Source organism: Gouania willdenowi, chromosome 6 (genome assembly GCF_900634775.1).
Source record: "Gouania willdenowi chromosome 6, fGouWil2.1, whole genome shotgun sequence".
Taxonomy (NCBI): Eukaryota; Metazoa; Chordata; class Actinopteri; order Blenniiformes; family Gobiesocidae; genus Gouania; species Gouania willdenowi.
This window is the reverse complement of record NC_041049.1, coordinates 67,449,981-67,468,102: the sequence shown is the minus strand read 5'-3', so window position 1 is coordinate 67,468,102 and position 18,122 is coordinate 67,449,981. Positions and strand designations below refer to the sequence as shown.

At 38.5% G+C, this 18,122-nt stretch overlaps 1 protein-coding gene across 4 annotated transcripts in view; it reads left to right on the top strand.

The window, feature by feature from the left end:
- Positions 1 to 3,219: 3,219 nt before the first annotated feature.
- Positions 3,220 to 18,122, top strand: part of mfge8b (milk fat globule EGF and factor V/VIII domain containing b) — a 30,325-nt gene continuing 15,422 nt past the window's right edge. The window contains exons 1-4 of one of the 4 annotated variants that reach the window (XM_028449503.1): positions 3,220 to 3,433; positions 15,210 to 15,332; positions 15,448 to 15,579; positions 16,042 to 16,074. In XM_028449503.1, coding sequence (XP_028305304.1) covers positions 3,361 to 3,433; positions 15,210 to 15,332; positions 15,448 to 15,579; positions 16,042 to 16,074 — 361 coding nt within the window. In that variant the 5' untranslated portion in view covers positions 3,220 to 3,360. The remainder of the gene's footprint in view (positions 3,434 to 15,209; positions 15,333 to 15,447; positions 15,580 to 16,041; positions 16,075 to 18,122) is intronic. The other 3 variants (XM_028449504.1, XM_028449505.1, XM_028449506.1) reach the window with 3 other exon arrangements.

The following is an 18,122-nucleotide window of genomic DNA, read 5'->3' as shown; positions in this document are numbered from 1 at the left end:
ACTTCATGTTCTTAAAGCCTGGGTTCACAGGATTAATCGGCACTCTGGGGTTGGACGTGGAATCAAACACTGAGGACTCGTTTCCCTTTCGATTTGACATGTTTGACTGATTTCACACAGGTGAAAGTTGGTCATGAGGAAAAAGCTTTGGCTAACCAGAAGAATCACAAGCCTGACACGTCACCAACCACATAATGTCTGTATATATTTATCATAACCTCTCAGGTGTCACAATGTATCGCACACTTCTGCTTCATCACAGTTTCAAAGCCTGCACTTGTACAGCTTTGGTTCCCATGAGCAGTTTTTGTGGGCTGTTGTGTGCAAATAATTCACTTTACTGTTGTAAAGCAAGATAAAACATGTTGTTCTTTTGGGTAGATGTTAGGGCTTTTATTTTCAGCATAAAGATACTCTTTTTAGCAAGTTTATTTACTTTTCTTTTAGTCTTGAAGCTCTTATAGACTGATCTGCAGAGCAAGAAGGTCCTATAGTGTTTGCATGATCTTAAACTGGTGTAGGTTTTCTGCATGTACTCGTGTTTCCTCACATAGTCCAAAAACAGTAAATGTGTGTTTTTATGTGATTTTCTGTCCCTGTGATTTATTTTATTTTCCATTATTTGGTTTGAAACACAGCATGCACCAACGTCAGCATTGAAAGATGGGAGCATCAGATTATTTATTTTATTTTACTAAATGTTTGAATCTGGAGATCTTCAACCTTTTCTTCCAGCTAGTTGCCGCACTTACCATATGAAGAATGGAATACAATGTTCACATTTTCTTCAGTTTCATTAATCTGTGTGACCGTCACAACAACCATCCTGACAGCAGTTATTCAAACATCTAATTGTGTAGTCAATGATCTTTTCCTTTCTTCTATTCTTACTCTGTGTCCAACTAATGAGGTTCTTACAGGGATTCCATCATATATGCCCAAACTTTGCTTGGATGGAAGGCTACTGTATAGAAAACTATTTTTGATTGTACCTATGAGAGAAAGAGCTGCAGATTTCACACATTTCAAGACATCTTTATCTGATTAAAATATATACACAAAATAAGTGATACAACAGTACAAGAAGATGATTAAAATGATGGATTTCTTAATCCCAGCAAATTAATTTTGTCTTCTTTTTTAATAATGTTATGGTTTTCTTTTATTCAGACAACTTTTTACAGGAAATTTACTTTGATCCCCTGACATGTTCTGACTGCCAACTGCCAGTCTTCCTCAGAGGCGTCTGCTGATCACTTTGATGTGTCCTTATGAGACAAAAGTTGTCTGAATAAAAGAAAACCCTAACATATTAAGGATTTTTTTCTTGTGTTTCATCTCGGGTTGTTACTAGGCTACAGGGCTGACTGGCAGGTATTTAAGAGTGAGCGTGGTATAATACCAACATTATTGTTGAATAGCTCTTGGAATTTTGGAAAAGAGAAACCTTCATGTAAAGTGTCATAACAGTGAATGTGAATCGAACATTGACAGAACATGGATAGACGGGTATCACTACGGTAAAGTCTAAAAGCAACCATTTTCAGTCATTAATGTGCAAATCTTTGCTATAGAAATATATATATATATGCAAATGAAAAAGTGGATTTTGGATTCTGCAAATATACATTATATAATGGGGGTCAGGCAACATTTTTGCAAAAAAAAGTGGGCCTGAACCCTGTTTTCCTTGGGACTTACTGTCTAGGGATGAATGGATCTAATATCCAGTCATGGAAACATAAGTACAGTAAAATAACATTAAAAAAAATAGAATATGACAGTAGGAATTTTTGGTACAAAAATTTAAGTTTAAATAATGACCACATTTTAACATGCAACAAAAGAATGCACTGCAATAATTGCTAGTTGGATAGATAGATAGATAGATAGATAGATAGATAGATAGATAGATAGATAGATAGATAGATAGATAGATAGATAGATAGATAGACCATGTGACAGTAAATAAAAAACAATCAGGATTAGAGAGAATGTATTATTTAAACAATATCAATAGTGAGGAAATTAGATTGTAATAAATAAATTCAATGATACATTGATACAGTACATATTGATAATTGATAATTAGGGATGTATGCATGAAGTATATTGGGAGGCTGGGAGCCCCCCTGGGGGGTCTTCCCTGTCGTGCCTTATGAAATAGAGGGTTTTCACGGCGCATCATCACAGCGTCATCAAACCGGAAGACGCCATATTGGAGGTACTCAGCAGGTTTACAAAACAGATTCCGAACGTCAAACGAAAGTAAATGGTGAATTATTGCCGTGTTTTTGGCTGTACAAATCGACCCAACAGGGAAAAACATTTGGAGTTTTATAGACTGCCAATAGTTATAACAAATCAGGGAGAACAATGTCAAAAGTTATCAGAGGAAAGGAGGCACTTGCGGTTAGCAAAGCTAAACCAGGATCTACGAGGCAAAAATCTGGACAAAATCCGAATTTGTTCAGTCCATTTCTTGTCAGGTAAGTAAATTGTTGATAACTAAATTCCTAGTATTATGATAAGAATATAATTAATATCAAGCTACTGCATGTGGCATTTTTGACTTAATATAATCACATTTAATTGCCAGCTACAGTAGCAACACAGTTCTTAAAATGTAGAGCTAAAATATGCTGTATTTCTCATTGTATTCCAGGTAAAAGGTCAGACCTTTATCCAAAGGATGACCCAGATTTGGTTAGGGTTAAAACCAGGTAGTTGACCATATCAGGATAAGCAATAGACGGAAGACTCTCCGGGTCGTCATTGATCCAAGAAGAAGGAGCCAACTTGTATGGAGCTGCACCACCAATAAACCCTAACTTTTCCAAGTCCTTCCCTGTATGCCTTTGCATCTATAACACTGTTTGAGGAGCTTTTGTGTTGCTACGGACATTTATCTATCGCAGTGTTTACCTCCGTATGCCTCCAGTATGGCCGTGCATCCGGGTTACTGCCCACAATATGACGTCGATGAAAACCGTCTATATAATCACTTAATTTTAATGTCGGTCAATTTGTATTTATTTTTTGTTATTATTTTAATGTTTCATTTGTATTTCAAACTTTGCCAAAAAACAAAAAAATGAAGAAAAAAACAAAAAAAAACAAGTTTCCAGGCGAATTTCTGGCGCTGTGTTGTTTTTAAACAGAGAGACGAAGAGGGCGGAGCTACAAGTACATGACTGAAGCTGATTGGCTGAGGTTCGAGGTGCACATGCTCGGTATGTGTGATAGTTGAGAGAGCGGCACAACCACACTAACAACGCGGACAGAAACACAGCGTTCACCAGTCCTGCTGTGCTGTAAACCTGCTTTAACAACAACACTGCGTCCTCACAAACGGCAGCCATGAAGCTCCAACATCATTCCTTCCTCTGTCTACAACTTTTAACAACAGCCTGTCTGGTGTTTGCGGTGAACGGTGAGTCTGTTCTACTTAGTGTTCGTTAACAGCAGCTGTGGGTACTTAAAGAGGGGGCTCTGTTGTTGAAGTGCTGGACTTAGTGTGTGTGTGTGTGTGTGTGCGCGCGTTTTAGCACTGTGTGTGCGCGTATGTGTATGTGCTATGACAGTAAACAGCGCCATCAGCCAAAGTATAAAAGTAACGGAGCAGCTTTTTGAGAGGCTGTAGTTCATCTGTTTCCAAGGACAGGACAACCTTTAACACATACAACCTTTAACACATACAGCCTTTAACACATACAACCTTTAACACATACAACCTTTAACACATGCACATTATGGGGTATGACAGTAAACAGCGCCATCAGCCAAAGTATAAAAGTAACGGAGCAGCTTTTTGAGAGGCTGTAGTTCATCTGTTTCCAAGGACAGGACAACCTTTAACACATACAACCTTTAACACATACAACCTTTAACACATACAACCTTTAACACATACAACCTTTAACACATACAACCTTTAACACATGCACATTATGGGGTACCGAATGTAAAAACTCAGTCACTTTTTTCATATCTGACATATTTTGAACATTTATCCCGCTTTCCTCACATTTAGCTATTTTTTTTTCTTTCATTTGAGACAATAAATCATGTAAAACATGTTCTATATCATTGTTAAAAATGTATACTCATGAAAAACAAATTTGAATGTAAATATTAAATCTAATTGAAGTAAATGTTAAATCTAAATGTTTAATAAGGCGCCAGGTACCTCGCGATACAATACATAACGATATCACCATGCAATACAACAATAATCGATATATCGCGGTAAAATTAATCCACGATACATTACGATATCTGTATCACTGAAGAAATTAAGAATTTATTGACTGCACTCTATCCATTTCACAGGAATTACAAAACATTATCAATCAATTTTACATCAATGACGGCCAAGTAAAAGTGTATACTGCTCATTGGCTCTTCTTAACACACACACACACAAGTTTATAAATATCCACTCATCACCTATTGTCTCATTGTACTGTGTGTCTGTGTACTGCATTATCTCTGTATATCATGTAAATATATATTGTTTGTGTCATGTCTTGTATGTTGCAATTTAAAAAAAAAATTAAATCAATAAAAAAAAAAGTGATATTTGACACCAGTGAATCGATAACGTATTGTGAGACGAAACCTTGCGATATATCGTCGTATCGATATTTTGGCATACCCCTACTGTTTAAAACTAAATCTAAATGTAAATAATAAATAGCAAATCTAAATGTGGCTGGTCAGCACCTGTTTAATATGTAGATTTAACATTGTTGTTTCACATTTAGATTTACGTTTAACATTTAGATTTGACATTTACATGTATTTTTCATCTTAACACATTTTTAACAATGATATATAACATGCTGTTTTACATGAATTTGTCTCAAATGAAAGAAAAATGAGCTAAATATGCACTTTATGTTTACATAAAATTCAAGCATGAATATTTTCAATATATTTTGTTGCTGTCGAGTATTGTTGTCATGCAGTGACACAGCCAATGCCCAAAGGCACTCCTTGTTCACAATTACAAGTTGGGACTTGATTTTTTTTTTTTTTTTTTTTTTAAGTAAACATGATTTTATGAGCCTGGAAACCTTCCTAAGATCTTTCTTTGTGGAGTTTTCATGTTCTCCATGAGGTCCAATTAAAACTGAGCTATAATTCATGTTTTTTTTTTTTTTTTTTAAATTAGATTTTATTGCGGTCATGTGTTGTCATGCAATGACGAAGCTAATGCCCAAAGGCACTTTGTGTAGAGTGACCCGTTTTAAGTAGCACGACACATACAGACTGGCTACAATACTTCTCCAGTGTGAACCCAATGCCAGTGGCAGAGGGCTTTGTTTGCATTTCAATACATCATACACACATTTAGGGCGATGGATGGAAAAAGTAAAATGTCTCGTCTCCATTTCTGCTCAGCGATGTCATGGAAAACATGGAGTTAAATTTCATACAGTGTGCGTATTTCCTGCTTTGATGGCCTACTTGAAACAACTCTTACTCTCTTCTCTTCATTTATTCAATCCATTATGTTAGAGAGTTATTACTCACACTAAAATATAATCTGTGTGCATTTACCAATCATTCACAGGTCTGAGGTTTTTGTATGACTTTGTGAATCGGGTTATTTTACTGGGGAATTGAAGATGATAGAAATTGCGTAGAATTAATAGAGTAGAATTTACCCACTGACTGAAGAGATTCGTTCAGTTTGATCTTAAAATTAAGTCAAAGATAATGTAATAATTAGATTATTTGTGACTTAGTTTTTCTAAATTATAAAGGAATCAAACATTTATTTGCTTCCCCACATCTACCAGTGTACAAATAAAGGATTTCTTTGAAGAATTTACATGTTTTTATATTATATTAAAAAGAAATCATTGAAGCCGTTCATCTATTTTCTAAGCAACTTGCTGCTTTTCTGACCATTGAAACCAATCTACCCTGTGTATATACTGATAAGTGCTGGGACGATTTGCTTTTGACCCAATTTGATTTTATCAAGATACTTTGGTGCTGAATCAATATATATTGCGGTTCTGGTTGTCAGATTATGTACACCGATTCTAGGAGCTAAGGTAAGTATTGTTAGGATGTTAGAATGTCATAACCTGTATACTAGTGTAGAATCATTCTTGAGAAAACTACACTGTGTAAACACACGCGCACACAGTTATTATGCTTCTGCAGAGCTTGATGTCAACACATTGGTTTCAACAATGTGTGTTGGAGCAAGGACAAATCTGAAAGTCTCAGGAATCCGGCCCTCAAGGACTGGCGTCCGGCACCCCTAATCTACAGTATTCTATAACTGAATAAAATAAATAAAAAAATTAATTGCAAAAAAATAAAATCGGAAATTTGAATCCGATATTCGTTTTTAGGCTGATATCGGATCGGGACACCCCTAGATTCTACAAGTATTACGATTCAATAGTAATGATTGTGATTTGAATATTCTTATTTTTCTTATCCAAAAAACAAAAGTTGAATCATACACTTCTATAAACAACATACAAGCCATAGTTCCGAAAAAAACAATGTGCATCACAAGTCAGTTTGATATTTAATTAAACTACTCATTAAAATACACTACACTACATGTGTAAATTGCAATAAATCATGGATAAGGAGTCATTTGGGCGATCGTGGTTAAGTGGATCGTCCAATAACCGAAGGGTTGGGGTTTGAATCCCACTCTATCCAAGTCGTTGTGTCCTTGGGCAAGGCACTTTATCCACATTGCCTTGTTTGAATGGGTTTGAATTGTGCATGAATGTTGGTGGTGGTCAGAGGAACCGTAGGCACGAAATAGCAGCTATACTTCTGTCAGTATGTCCCAGGGCAGCTATGGCTACATTGTAGCTTACCACCACGGGTATGACTGATGCGAGTGACTGGTGTGAATGATAAATGGTTTCTCGACGCGCTTTGAGTCTCCTTGAGAAAAGCACTTTATAAATCCAAGCCATTATTGATATTATTCATTGTTTACATGTCATTAATGCACAGCATGCAGGTGTTAAGAAGAGACACCCACTATGGCTAATTACAGACGCTAACCAATAAAAAAAAAAATTCTGTGTAATTTAAATATCAGTATTTCTTTATTAGCTTATTTCCACTTTATTCATTTTCATTCTGATCCTCTGCCTTAAATTACAGCATACTCAAAGCACCACTTATTTCACAGCCTGTGCAATAACCTAAATTACTATTTAACTTTCTTTCTGCAGGAGAATTAAAGACTGTGTATGAATGCCCGATGCATGCATTCTGATAATAGCTTTAATTTGTGTGTAATGGTCTCTTGCGAGGATTATCCATATTGATTCTCAGGTGAGAAGAAAATTGGTGGTAAGCTAGCCTTGACCACAGGGTAATTTGCTCTTCCGGGTACAGCTGTTAACAGGGAGATGCAGTTGACCTTTCACCCACCACAGTGCTTGCTGAGCCTCCTCCGCTCCAACAGAGCATTTGTGAGTGAGTAGGTGGTGATCCTGGCTGTGTCAAATGTTTATACTGTGTCACAACTGATAAAAAACCATCTCACTTCAGCATGTTGCAGCGTGGTGTTTGTTGCAAAGAAAGTGAAAGGAATATTGGTGTTTCCATGTCAAGGCTGAGCCTTTCTACACAACTGCACAGCATACAGTAGGTTAGCTGAGTGAGCTAGAGCTAAATGTAGACCCATTGGATCAATGCTCAATTGTGTGTAAAGTTCACAGGGTTTTAAATTATTAATATCAGAGATGCACTGATGATGCCACTGTTTAGGTTAGGTACGATAACTCAGATTTGAGGATTGGTACGAGTACTACCCGTACTTTAAGTTTAAAAAATGGCACTTATTACCTTTTTTAAAAGCGTAATGGACAAAAAAAAGTATTTTCCACTTTAGAAATCTATGAATGCTGTCACTGTCAGGCTGCTGATGCAATTTCAGTACCAGAAGGGGATTACAGAACCTCAAGTTTACATCCTCAACAGCTAATCATCGTGAGCCAGGTACTGTATAGGGTAAAGCCTGATTTTTGGCAACACACATTGATTGTTCAGTTGTACACTGTTAAACGAGGAAATGGACAGAATCGGCATGAAACGCTGTCACCGGAACTTTTTTTTTTAATGGTAAAATGTTTCCCGGCGGGACTGCTCATCAGGTGCACCGCCCACCCCCCTCCCGTTCTGGTGACTTCAAACAGGCTTCAAACACCGTCTAAAATGCCAAAAAAACTATGCAAATCATCACCGACTCCTAAATACGAAGCCACAAGTCTATGGTTTAAACAACACGCTGCTTGTGTGACGTCATGTATTTGCAACGTAAGACAAACCGATGAGCGGAATTGACAGGCAAGCAAACAAACAATTCCTAGGAATTGGATTACTGGGAACCGGTTCTCAAAAAGAACCGATTTTCGATTCCGATCCCTAAGTAGTGGAGAGGATGACATGAAAGCAACGTAGCAGCTCCGGTGAGTGTTTGAAGCAGCTCACTCAGCTGATTGACTCCGCTGCTGCTGCCACACACACCCTGAAACAGTGTTTGTCTGACTCACAATCACAATAGCCATGTGTTTTACGGTAATGTGTATTTTTTGGATGAAAATAATAAGATTGTGTGGATAGCAAAAGAAAATCGCTAGTGATCAGCTGTTGAGTGGAATCAGCGTCTACAGACACGCATACTCATGAATATGCATAAGTAGTCCTTTGAGGTAATTAAAACACTGTATAAATCAAGTTAATTTACTATACAGTAGCCTGCAAATGACAGACAAGAACCAACGCTCAACAGTTTTTTTTAATTTAAGTATGACATAATATCCACTGTGAGAAGTAGAGCTGGGCGATATGGCTTTATCACAAAACATTTGATTTCCGATTTTTCCCGATTTCCCCTCTGCTTTTTAAAAGAAAACAAAAAGTACAAATGACAGATCTCTCAAAACAAGTTTTTATTTTATTTTATCAAACGTAACAAAATCAACCCCAATTTTTTATTTTTTAAATCGTCCGCAATAAAAAAAACTCAAATCTAAAAAAATGATTATTCGCTCAGGTCACATCGACATTTAACTATAGCTAAAAGAACCACTACTATTATCTTATGTTAACTATGCTTTCCCATGTATACAGACTAAAGTGCAATGTCATCTACCTGCATATGAGCACCTCATCATGATGTTTCTTCTTTTAGGCAAATTAAATGGCTGCACCAAAATACATGTCATAATATATATTTTAAAACATTTTAAATGCACTTTATTCCATTGTACATTTTCCTTGTCCATTAAAAATGTAATTACCGATTTTAAATTTTATTTAATTTTTTTCCCCAAAATGCTGTTTTTTCTCTCACATCACCCTAATAATGACAGGTCTCAAAAGACTTTTTAGAAATTAATCCTAAACCTAAATTTTAAATGAGTACAACCAAATAAAAGATTCAATTATGTTAATCTTCGAAATATGAAACCTCATGGTCTGGTGTTTAAGTCTTCGTACTTGGTATATCACATTCAGGATCAGAAATTGTAGCCTCATGACAAACTAACTAGTGAGAGAACAGGAGCGGCAGGATTTGCCAAATTGAATCATCATTTATTGAGTGGAGCAGAGGAGGCTTCGTTTCATCCCAGTTGCTCTTGTTAACTATTAACACATTGAGCACATTGTCATGGCTGTAATTTGGAGCAAGATAAAATGTGAAGCTTTTTTTAGGCTGCTTTTCGTCTCCGGATGTGATGGGTCCTCACATTTCCCACTATTACTCTCAGGTCTCTTGATAGACTGATATAAGATCTGACTTTAGAACAGCTTCATTTATCAAAGATTCATCAGAATAATCTAATAATTACAATTTCAGCTGCCATTTGTACTGCAGGTCGTGCCACTTTCCAGTCATCTATTCTGAATGTTAAACACACTGTTGTGAGTTTGAACTCCAGGCCAAGGACAACACTGTCAGATTGTGAGGAAAGGAAAGGGAAAAATCTTAAAACTTTTTGTTGTTGATTGTGCGTGTCCATGAGTGTGTATTTTTAGTGCTTTGTTGATTTTCTTTTTTTTTGGAAGCAGCAGATGGCAGAGCAGCAAAGGCAGTTCACTGAAAGCTCACCTGCAGCTGGAGTCCTGCTGCTCTTAATACCGTGAAAACACTGAGTAATGAAAGACACATTAGCACTTGTCCTGATGAATCCACTTTCTATGACACATATATATATATATCTATATATATCCAGTTCCCCTCTCCTCATTACAGTATGTCAAATCTGGATAACTGGCCATGCGGGACATAAGATTAGAAGACCATGGCAGTTTTAACGAGTGCTGGATGTGTTTGTGTGCATGACGTAAGCCGCTCTCCTTCACTTTCTGGAACACCGAGTTCCCACACTTGCCTGCAAGCCTATATTCCCCAGCATGCCACGCTGTGCATGACGGCGCATAGGGCAGTGTCCTTACAAAGTCTATATGTTGCACGATTTAAAATCTGTCCTAATGCATCTTTCATAATGCGATGTTCTTCCATTTTTCCCACCCCTGTTTGTGTACTAAAAGAATATATATTCAAACAATAACTTTAATTCCTCAAAACCATTGAGCTTCCGATCCCAAATAACCTACAATGCATGTGATGTAGGCAGAGTGTGAAGAGTCTCTGATGTTACGTTTCAGATGTGCTCAAGTTTCATTTCATCAGATCTCCCCAATTACATATAATTACTAATGAATATCCCAAAATCATGCCAAACATGCTTAACAGACACTTTCCAATTGTGTAATGGGGCTGGAGAGGTTTGTGTTCACTGGCTCATTTGTGATAAACCTGACCTTGAAAGGCTTTTTAAAAAACTTTGAGACTGTGATTGTACGTAGGAAGTAAGTTACAGTGATCTATTCACGTTCGCTGCTGTTCCCTGAGAACTACCGCGTGTTTATTGATGACATTGGATCGGGTGCACTTCCCTCTTTAAAGGATTTTCTTCCAAAGTAGAACCTAAAGGTAATATGAAGTAAAGATTAACATTACATTGCAGCAGCCTGAGCTTGTTGCTAGTCCGCTATCGACACCAAGGGCCTGTACTACGAATCTGGATTTCCTCTTATCGCGGGATTTAAGCAGTTATATACTACGACGCTGGCTATTATCGTACCAGGCTAAATCACCATAGTAACACTAGGGGTGAGTATTGGCAAGGATGTTGCAATACAATACGTATCACAATACTTGGGTCACGATACGATATTATTACAGTATCGCAATATCACGATAAATTGCGATATTCTACCCAGTTAATATCAAAATTAAACATGGAGATGAAAAATGAAGTTGCTGTATATGTAAGATATTGATCGTTCAGAGGACAAATTGAGTCAAAACTATTTGCTTCAAAACATCCTATTGTTATTATATTATATCTACCGGAGTGGAGGTGCGGAAGTGGCACAATTTTCAAGGTTTTTCTGTAGGAACAGGAGCTGGTCAACATGCCCAGTAGTTCGGCTGCTCCGCTGAGAAGTGCCAATGTCTCCAACAGTAGAAAACACACATCCACAAAAACGTGAAAAATATTGATTGAATAGCAGAAATTTTCTTTTTCAAATTGATTTAAAAAATTAAAAAAAAGACTATTTAAAATCAGCAGCACCCAAAAAAAATGTTTTTTTTCACACCCCTACTGAACACCTAACTTATCCACTTAATTACAAGGTTATTAAGTGGATAAGATCTGAGCGAGTATTAAAAAGTCCCGCCTCCTGGCCTATCAGTTCTCTTAGAAAATGACCTGCCCATTGTTAGAAGATCCTGGTTTGTGTGTGGATTTGACAGCTGCACTTGGAAAAGTAAGATTATTAATGGATAAATGCAATCCTTTCATTTAGTGATGGACTGATCTATAGTCAGCTGTAGATGAATGAATGATGACAGACGACCGACTTCCAGGCCCCACCAGCCAGCACTCTACCCAGGAATGAGTTACCCTGATCCTTCATTCTTTCATTCATACATAAATACATACATGCATACGCACGCTATAGTAGCGCTGACAGCGTCAGCAGTGAAACAATGCGCTCTCATCCTAGTGTGAATAGACACGTCTGTGCTGTAATAAAGTGAAAATGATCAAAGCGCTGTCCCATTTATCATCCAATGGATTAATATTGTATAATCTCAATGCTTTTACGCATTAACAGTGTCTGCAGCTTTCTCTCATACTCCTGAAGTGTGTCTGTCCCAAAGTGTGTAACATGTCTAGTGTCTAAAAGAATTGTTAATGAACCCTTTTGTTTGAGTTTTTCCCTAAAATCCAATCTAAAATCTTTGGTTCCGGTCTCGGATTCAAACCTCCTTCCTGTGCTGAGGCGCTGTGGGAAAGCCACAGAGCATGACTCATAAGCGCGATACAATGCCCTTTTGGAAAAAAATCTTTCCTGCCAAACATAACTGCTCATACTTTTCCAATCACTCACTGTGGTTAAGGCAAAGTTGGTCACCATGTAAGGTAATGACAGAGCCCTAGCACAGTATGGAGGAATTTCACACACAAAGAATCCTGATGAATCGTGCATTTTGAGTTGTATCATAGCGTGAATGCAGGTAAAATGACACCTATTTTATCCTACTGTAGTGTATACACACATGCAAGGTTTAGAAAAAGTGTCTATTCAATGAAAATAATATAAGAAATTGATCGCTAACACTGTGTTCACAAGTGAGTCAAATTTTTATGTGATTTGGCAGGGGCCATCCAATAATCATGTGAACCCACTTATTCTAAACAGGGCTGTGGAACTCTGGAGCCGATGCCTACGTCTATATAGAATAAACATGCTAAATTAAGGGCATGGTTTGGCTTTTTTTTTTAAATCACTTCTGAATTTTTAGACTTTTTGCTTCACATTTTCATTCTCTTGGACAAGGAACAACCAAGACCTTTCAGGGTGGACTAGACTACACTACAAATATCAAACTACACTTTCTGTCCTTACCACAAATGCATGAAGCCATTTGTGGCTTTACGCATTGGATTTATGCAACCCATTAGATTTGTGTTATCTTTTGGGTTCAAGGTTTTCTAGATCAACTGTGGGCAGTGTCGGAGGTTCAGTTCCTCCGCCAAAGATAACAGGCGGTGAGTTTGCGATTAAACTGGCTTAAGGGAGTCAGTTTGTAATAAAAGTTTGTTCTCACAGGATGTCTTTATCTTATTTTGCTCGCAGTTAATTTGATGCACACATGGTCGTCTTTTCAAACAGACATATATTGTCCATAGTTGTGCCATTTTCTAGTTTTATACCTTGGTGAACGGGCATAAATACTCACAGAAACACTTCAACATCTTTTAAAAAGTCTTCAGAGTAGAGTGGGAGCTGTTAGACCTGCAGAAGGACACATTTAATATGGATTTTAAAACCTTGTCATAGAAAAACAAGCAAAGATATGAAGTGGAGGAAGTAGGTGGCAATACACATTAAATCCTACTTTCAGCTGTGGCCTCGCAGGCTGTGAGAATTACACCCGCAGCACAACCAAAGCACCCCGTTTCTGTTGCTGACTCCCAACGTGTGTTTATCTGCTGCCATGACTCTAATTTAAGGAAGCTAAGAATAGGAGCTATTTCCAAAAAAGTAAATACAAGAGTTTATGACCTTGTTTGCTGACACAGATCAACAATTTTACACCAGGGGGTCAACTTTAAATTCATTCACAGTTGTCTAAATTATCACTTCTTTTTAAATGGGTGGACCTCTATATAATTCCCATGTACCGTAATAACATAGGATTTACTTTTAAGACCCCATAAATCTTGAAAATCTTTTTTTCGAACTTGGTGTCAATTAAAACTCTACATCGGATGGATTACTGTCATCATTTTATCACTTATTTGTTTATATTTCATACATCTTTAACTCCTGTAAAAGCCACCATGTGTTTTGCTCCACCTTTTGCTGGCAGTGAAAGCGTCCAGTGTTTGCTGTTGCCTTCACAGTACTGTGACAGCTTACTCAGCTGTTCAGACCATCACAGTAGGAAGCTGCTCCTCATTCATCAGCATGTTTTTTAAAAAACAGCATTCAGAAAACATAGAAATATTGGATGTTTGAATGGGAATAATGAGCTGGAAATCACTGATGAGTGTAAAATGGTAAAATCTCGGTGAAATTGGATGATTGGTTTTATTTATTTTCACTGACGTACTAAATGTCCCAAAATCCTACCAAATGCCCAATAGGGATTTAGTTAAATCTTGTCTGTCTTCTAAACACTTGTTATACAGTCAACGACCTGTTAAATTTAATTTATACAACCGTTAGTTCCGACCAAGTAATTTGATTAGACAACAGACATTCCAAAAGTGCTGATATAGAGCAACAGCAGCACCGGGACTTGTTACGGATCATATCACTCCAGCTCTACAGCTGATCTAAATACCGTTAATTACCATTACATCTTAGGCTAACTACACGGCAGTACAGAGTGTGCTCTCCAGTTGTGGAAATATTTTTGTTGGCTGAGCCAAATGATTAAAAAAAAAAATAAAACAAATCATAATCTATTGTCACTTATTACTGTTAACTATAAAATGCACTTGTTGAACTGTTGTATAACAGCAATATCGCACTCGAGGTCGTGCTGTTGTGCAGAAATATCAGCTCTGGTAGGATTCAGTTGTAGGCATCAGGCCAAAGGCTATTGTGATATTTCAGCACTCCCTCTCGTTTGATATTGCTTAAATATATGGTAAAAAGTCATGATATTCTTCAAAAATATGTAGGTGGGGGAGAGTGGCCTTACTTACGGCCAGTGTAAGTTGAGGGTAAGCACCAGCTTGTCTAGGGGCTGTGGGCTAATAATGACGTCTCCAAAGTCTGACTACGACTCTGTTTTCTGTCTTCTACTGTGAGGACGATGCATAATGCACTTGGTGGTGGAGAATGACTTTTCGATGTGTTCCTGCTCCAACACACCTGAATCAAATGTATGGCTCGTTATCATGCTTCTGCAGACCACACATTGGAGCAGGGAGACATCTAAAAAATCTCAGGAATCTGGCCCTTGAGGACTGGAGTTGCCCACCTCTGGCCCAAGATCAACACTTCATGGTTTCTGGTCATCCTTGATGTTTAACCGAAGACAGAAAAACTACAGTTGGTTAAAGGAAATCGAGTTGTCATAGTGAAATCCTTTATGTTCTGTGTGTCTGCAGCTGATTACTGCGAGGTGAACATGTGCAGTAATGGGGGTATCTGTGTGACCGGCTCAGGAGCTCCATTTATGTGCATCTGCCCTGATGGCTTTTCTGGAGAAACCTGCAATGAGACAGAGACGGGTAAGAAACTACATCTTATTCTGTGATCTCAGCAGTGCAGCCAATCCAGGGTTTACATAAAAAGACAAGTATTTACTACACAGCTCATTTTGTGTTTTTCCCCCTAATGTCAAAGGGCCGTGCCATCCCAACCCATGTAAGAATGATGCTATCTGTGAAGGGATGAACAAGTCACGCAGAGGTGACGTGTTTAGCGAGTACCTGTGCAAATGCCAGCAGGGATTTGACGGCGTCCACTGCCAGAACAGTAAGTCCTCCCTCCCTTATTCTTAGTATTATCTTTTGTGTGTTTGATGATGATGATGAAACACATTTTAGTGCAAACGATAACCTGACTAAAAATGCTATTTATTGCATGGTAAACGCATTAACATCTAAAAAAGCCTGTTCACGCTACAGTGTAGTTGTAACCAGGTCTCTGGGACTTAGAACTAATTGGCTACAATAATAAGGTCTCGTAGTGTCTCTCACACACTAATATGGGGGACAGCTGCTGTTTGCACTGGCTACAGGACAGGCAGCTGCTTTTCCTGATGAGCGCGCCATTCATTCATCACGCTGAGCAGGTCGGTTCAATCAAGGGCAGTACCCACAGTAGAACAAGTGGTACACACAAGTAGGCAGTGGAATGCCTATTATAATGCAGATTGTGAAGGTCTGTCTATCAAACAAAGTGTGCTCTGTATTTGATTGTGTTTGCCTTTTTTAGGTGTCCAATGGGCAGATTTCAGTTCGCAAAAAGGTAACGCGGGACTGTTTTGCCGCATTGTCGTCTTTCTTTCTTTCTTCTTAGGTCCAGCCACTGTTTGTGCTCTCAGCTCAGCTGCATGTAGAAACTAATGAATGCAACACATGCATGCACACACACACAGACACACAAGCGGTACACACGGAGACATCTCATACTCTCAGATAAAAAGTTGTTCCTGGGTTTGAAAATCTGAAAACTTTGTTAAAAAGAAATCTCTCTTCTGCCATAACAGTAAATGCTCACAGAAGCTCAGGTGCTGAATAACTTAGATCAGCTGCCTCGCCTTTACTAGAATTAAATAAATCAAGAACACAGTTTTTCAACTGTTGGAGGAAAACCACATGCTCAAAGCAGCTGAGGGTGAATATTTGATCCCAGGTGTGATGTTGTGAAGACGGAAATGTGGACATGCAAAGATCAGATTACGTTTTGAGTAGGGATGCACCGAGTTTTCGGCCACCGAATGTATTCGGCCGAATACTGCAAAAAAAGCAACATTCGGCCTTCGGTTTTGTGATTTAAAGGCAAGGCCGAATAGTAGTGTGTGACGCAATGACGCAATCAAACAGCGTGCAGAGATTTTGAGTCGGAAAAGTGTGTGCGCGTTGCTACAGGAGCAAAGCAGCAGCTCCCCTTTTTCACTCACAAACACAGCAAGACTCTCTCCTTACCGCTCTCTGTCGTCTGTCACCGCGTAAACCGTCCAATTCCACAACCGAGTCCGTTGTTGGTGTTGTTGTTGAGCTACGAATCATCCCCATCGTTTCCTCCCTAACATTACACTGGGTCTCGCTGCATAGACTGGTGTAGCTCCGTGGCTCCAAGCAGTAACTCCCAACACGATCGGCAGCAGAAAAAGTAGTGCAGTTTAGGAGTCCAGTAGTGCAGTTTGCATATATGCGTATATATATATATTGTCTCCCTAAATCTAACAATGGTGTCATTATACAACTCTGTGGATACCCTGATAACTAGCTACCCTTTATCAATAGCTGTGGTGGACCAGGGGAGCATCTAACACATGCAGGACAGGAGCTCTCCAGCACTTTACTTGGGTATCCCAGGCATATAGGATATAAATGGACCTGAGGGCAGTGGTGGTGTAACGGTTAAGGAGGAGGGCTTGTAATCCAACCTCGGCCATCACTGTGGGATGTTGAGCAAGTCCCTTAACCCTTGTAAGGATGTACTTGTGTTGTACATCGCTTTGGATAAAATCACCTTCTAAATTAAATTCTGACTTGTAATCTCTTTTTTGCTCAATTCCCAAAGGATATTTACACCACAGGCATGTTGGTTGTATACTTTTACTCTCAAAACGCACAAATGGCTCAAATAAATCTGTGCATTTTCCTGAACGGATTATGTAATTAGAGTGGAGAGGCCTGACTAAAACGAGCCTGTTTGCTTACTTGTAAAGGTACAGTTTATAGATGTGTGGCTGCCCAAAAAAGACTTGTATTCACACTAATTGTATGGTAACTTAAGAATAGTGAGTGAAGGAGTTTATTAGACCATGCTGGTTTAGAGGAAACCACCTCTCCTCATTTACAGCCAACTGATTACTGCTGTAACAGTTTCTAATTCTGTGTGTGTGTGTTTGGATGTCTGGAAGGTGATGAATGTAGAGCAAAGGGTAGCTGTTGGTGCACTTTTTACTGAAATTGTTTAAACAAGTCATTGTGCATCGAAAACCTGAACCTCCCAAAGATCTTCAAATCCTCTGAGAGACAGATAAGAGCTGAAAAAAAAAAGAAAAGCTCCCTCAGATGAGCTAATCACGTGTTTACTGCACATCTCACTTGAAGAATCACACACTACTTGTGATCTAACACACACACGCACACACATACACAGAGGGTCTCACAGTTTGTGCGGCTCATTGGTCTAGCCGTGAGAGTCCTCGCAAAGCACCAACAACGTCAGTGCTGCTACTGTTGCCGGGCGAAAAAAAGTGAACACGGAGGCAGTAAATTATAATGGCTGTCCTGACAATGTCAAACTCTGACTGGAGCACTTCTAAAAGACCTGTCAATTCT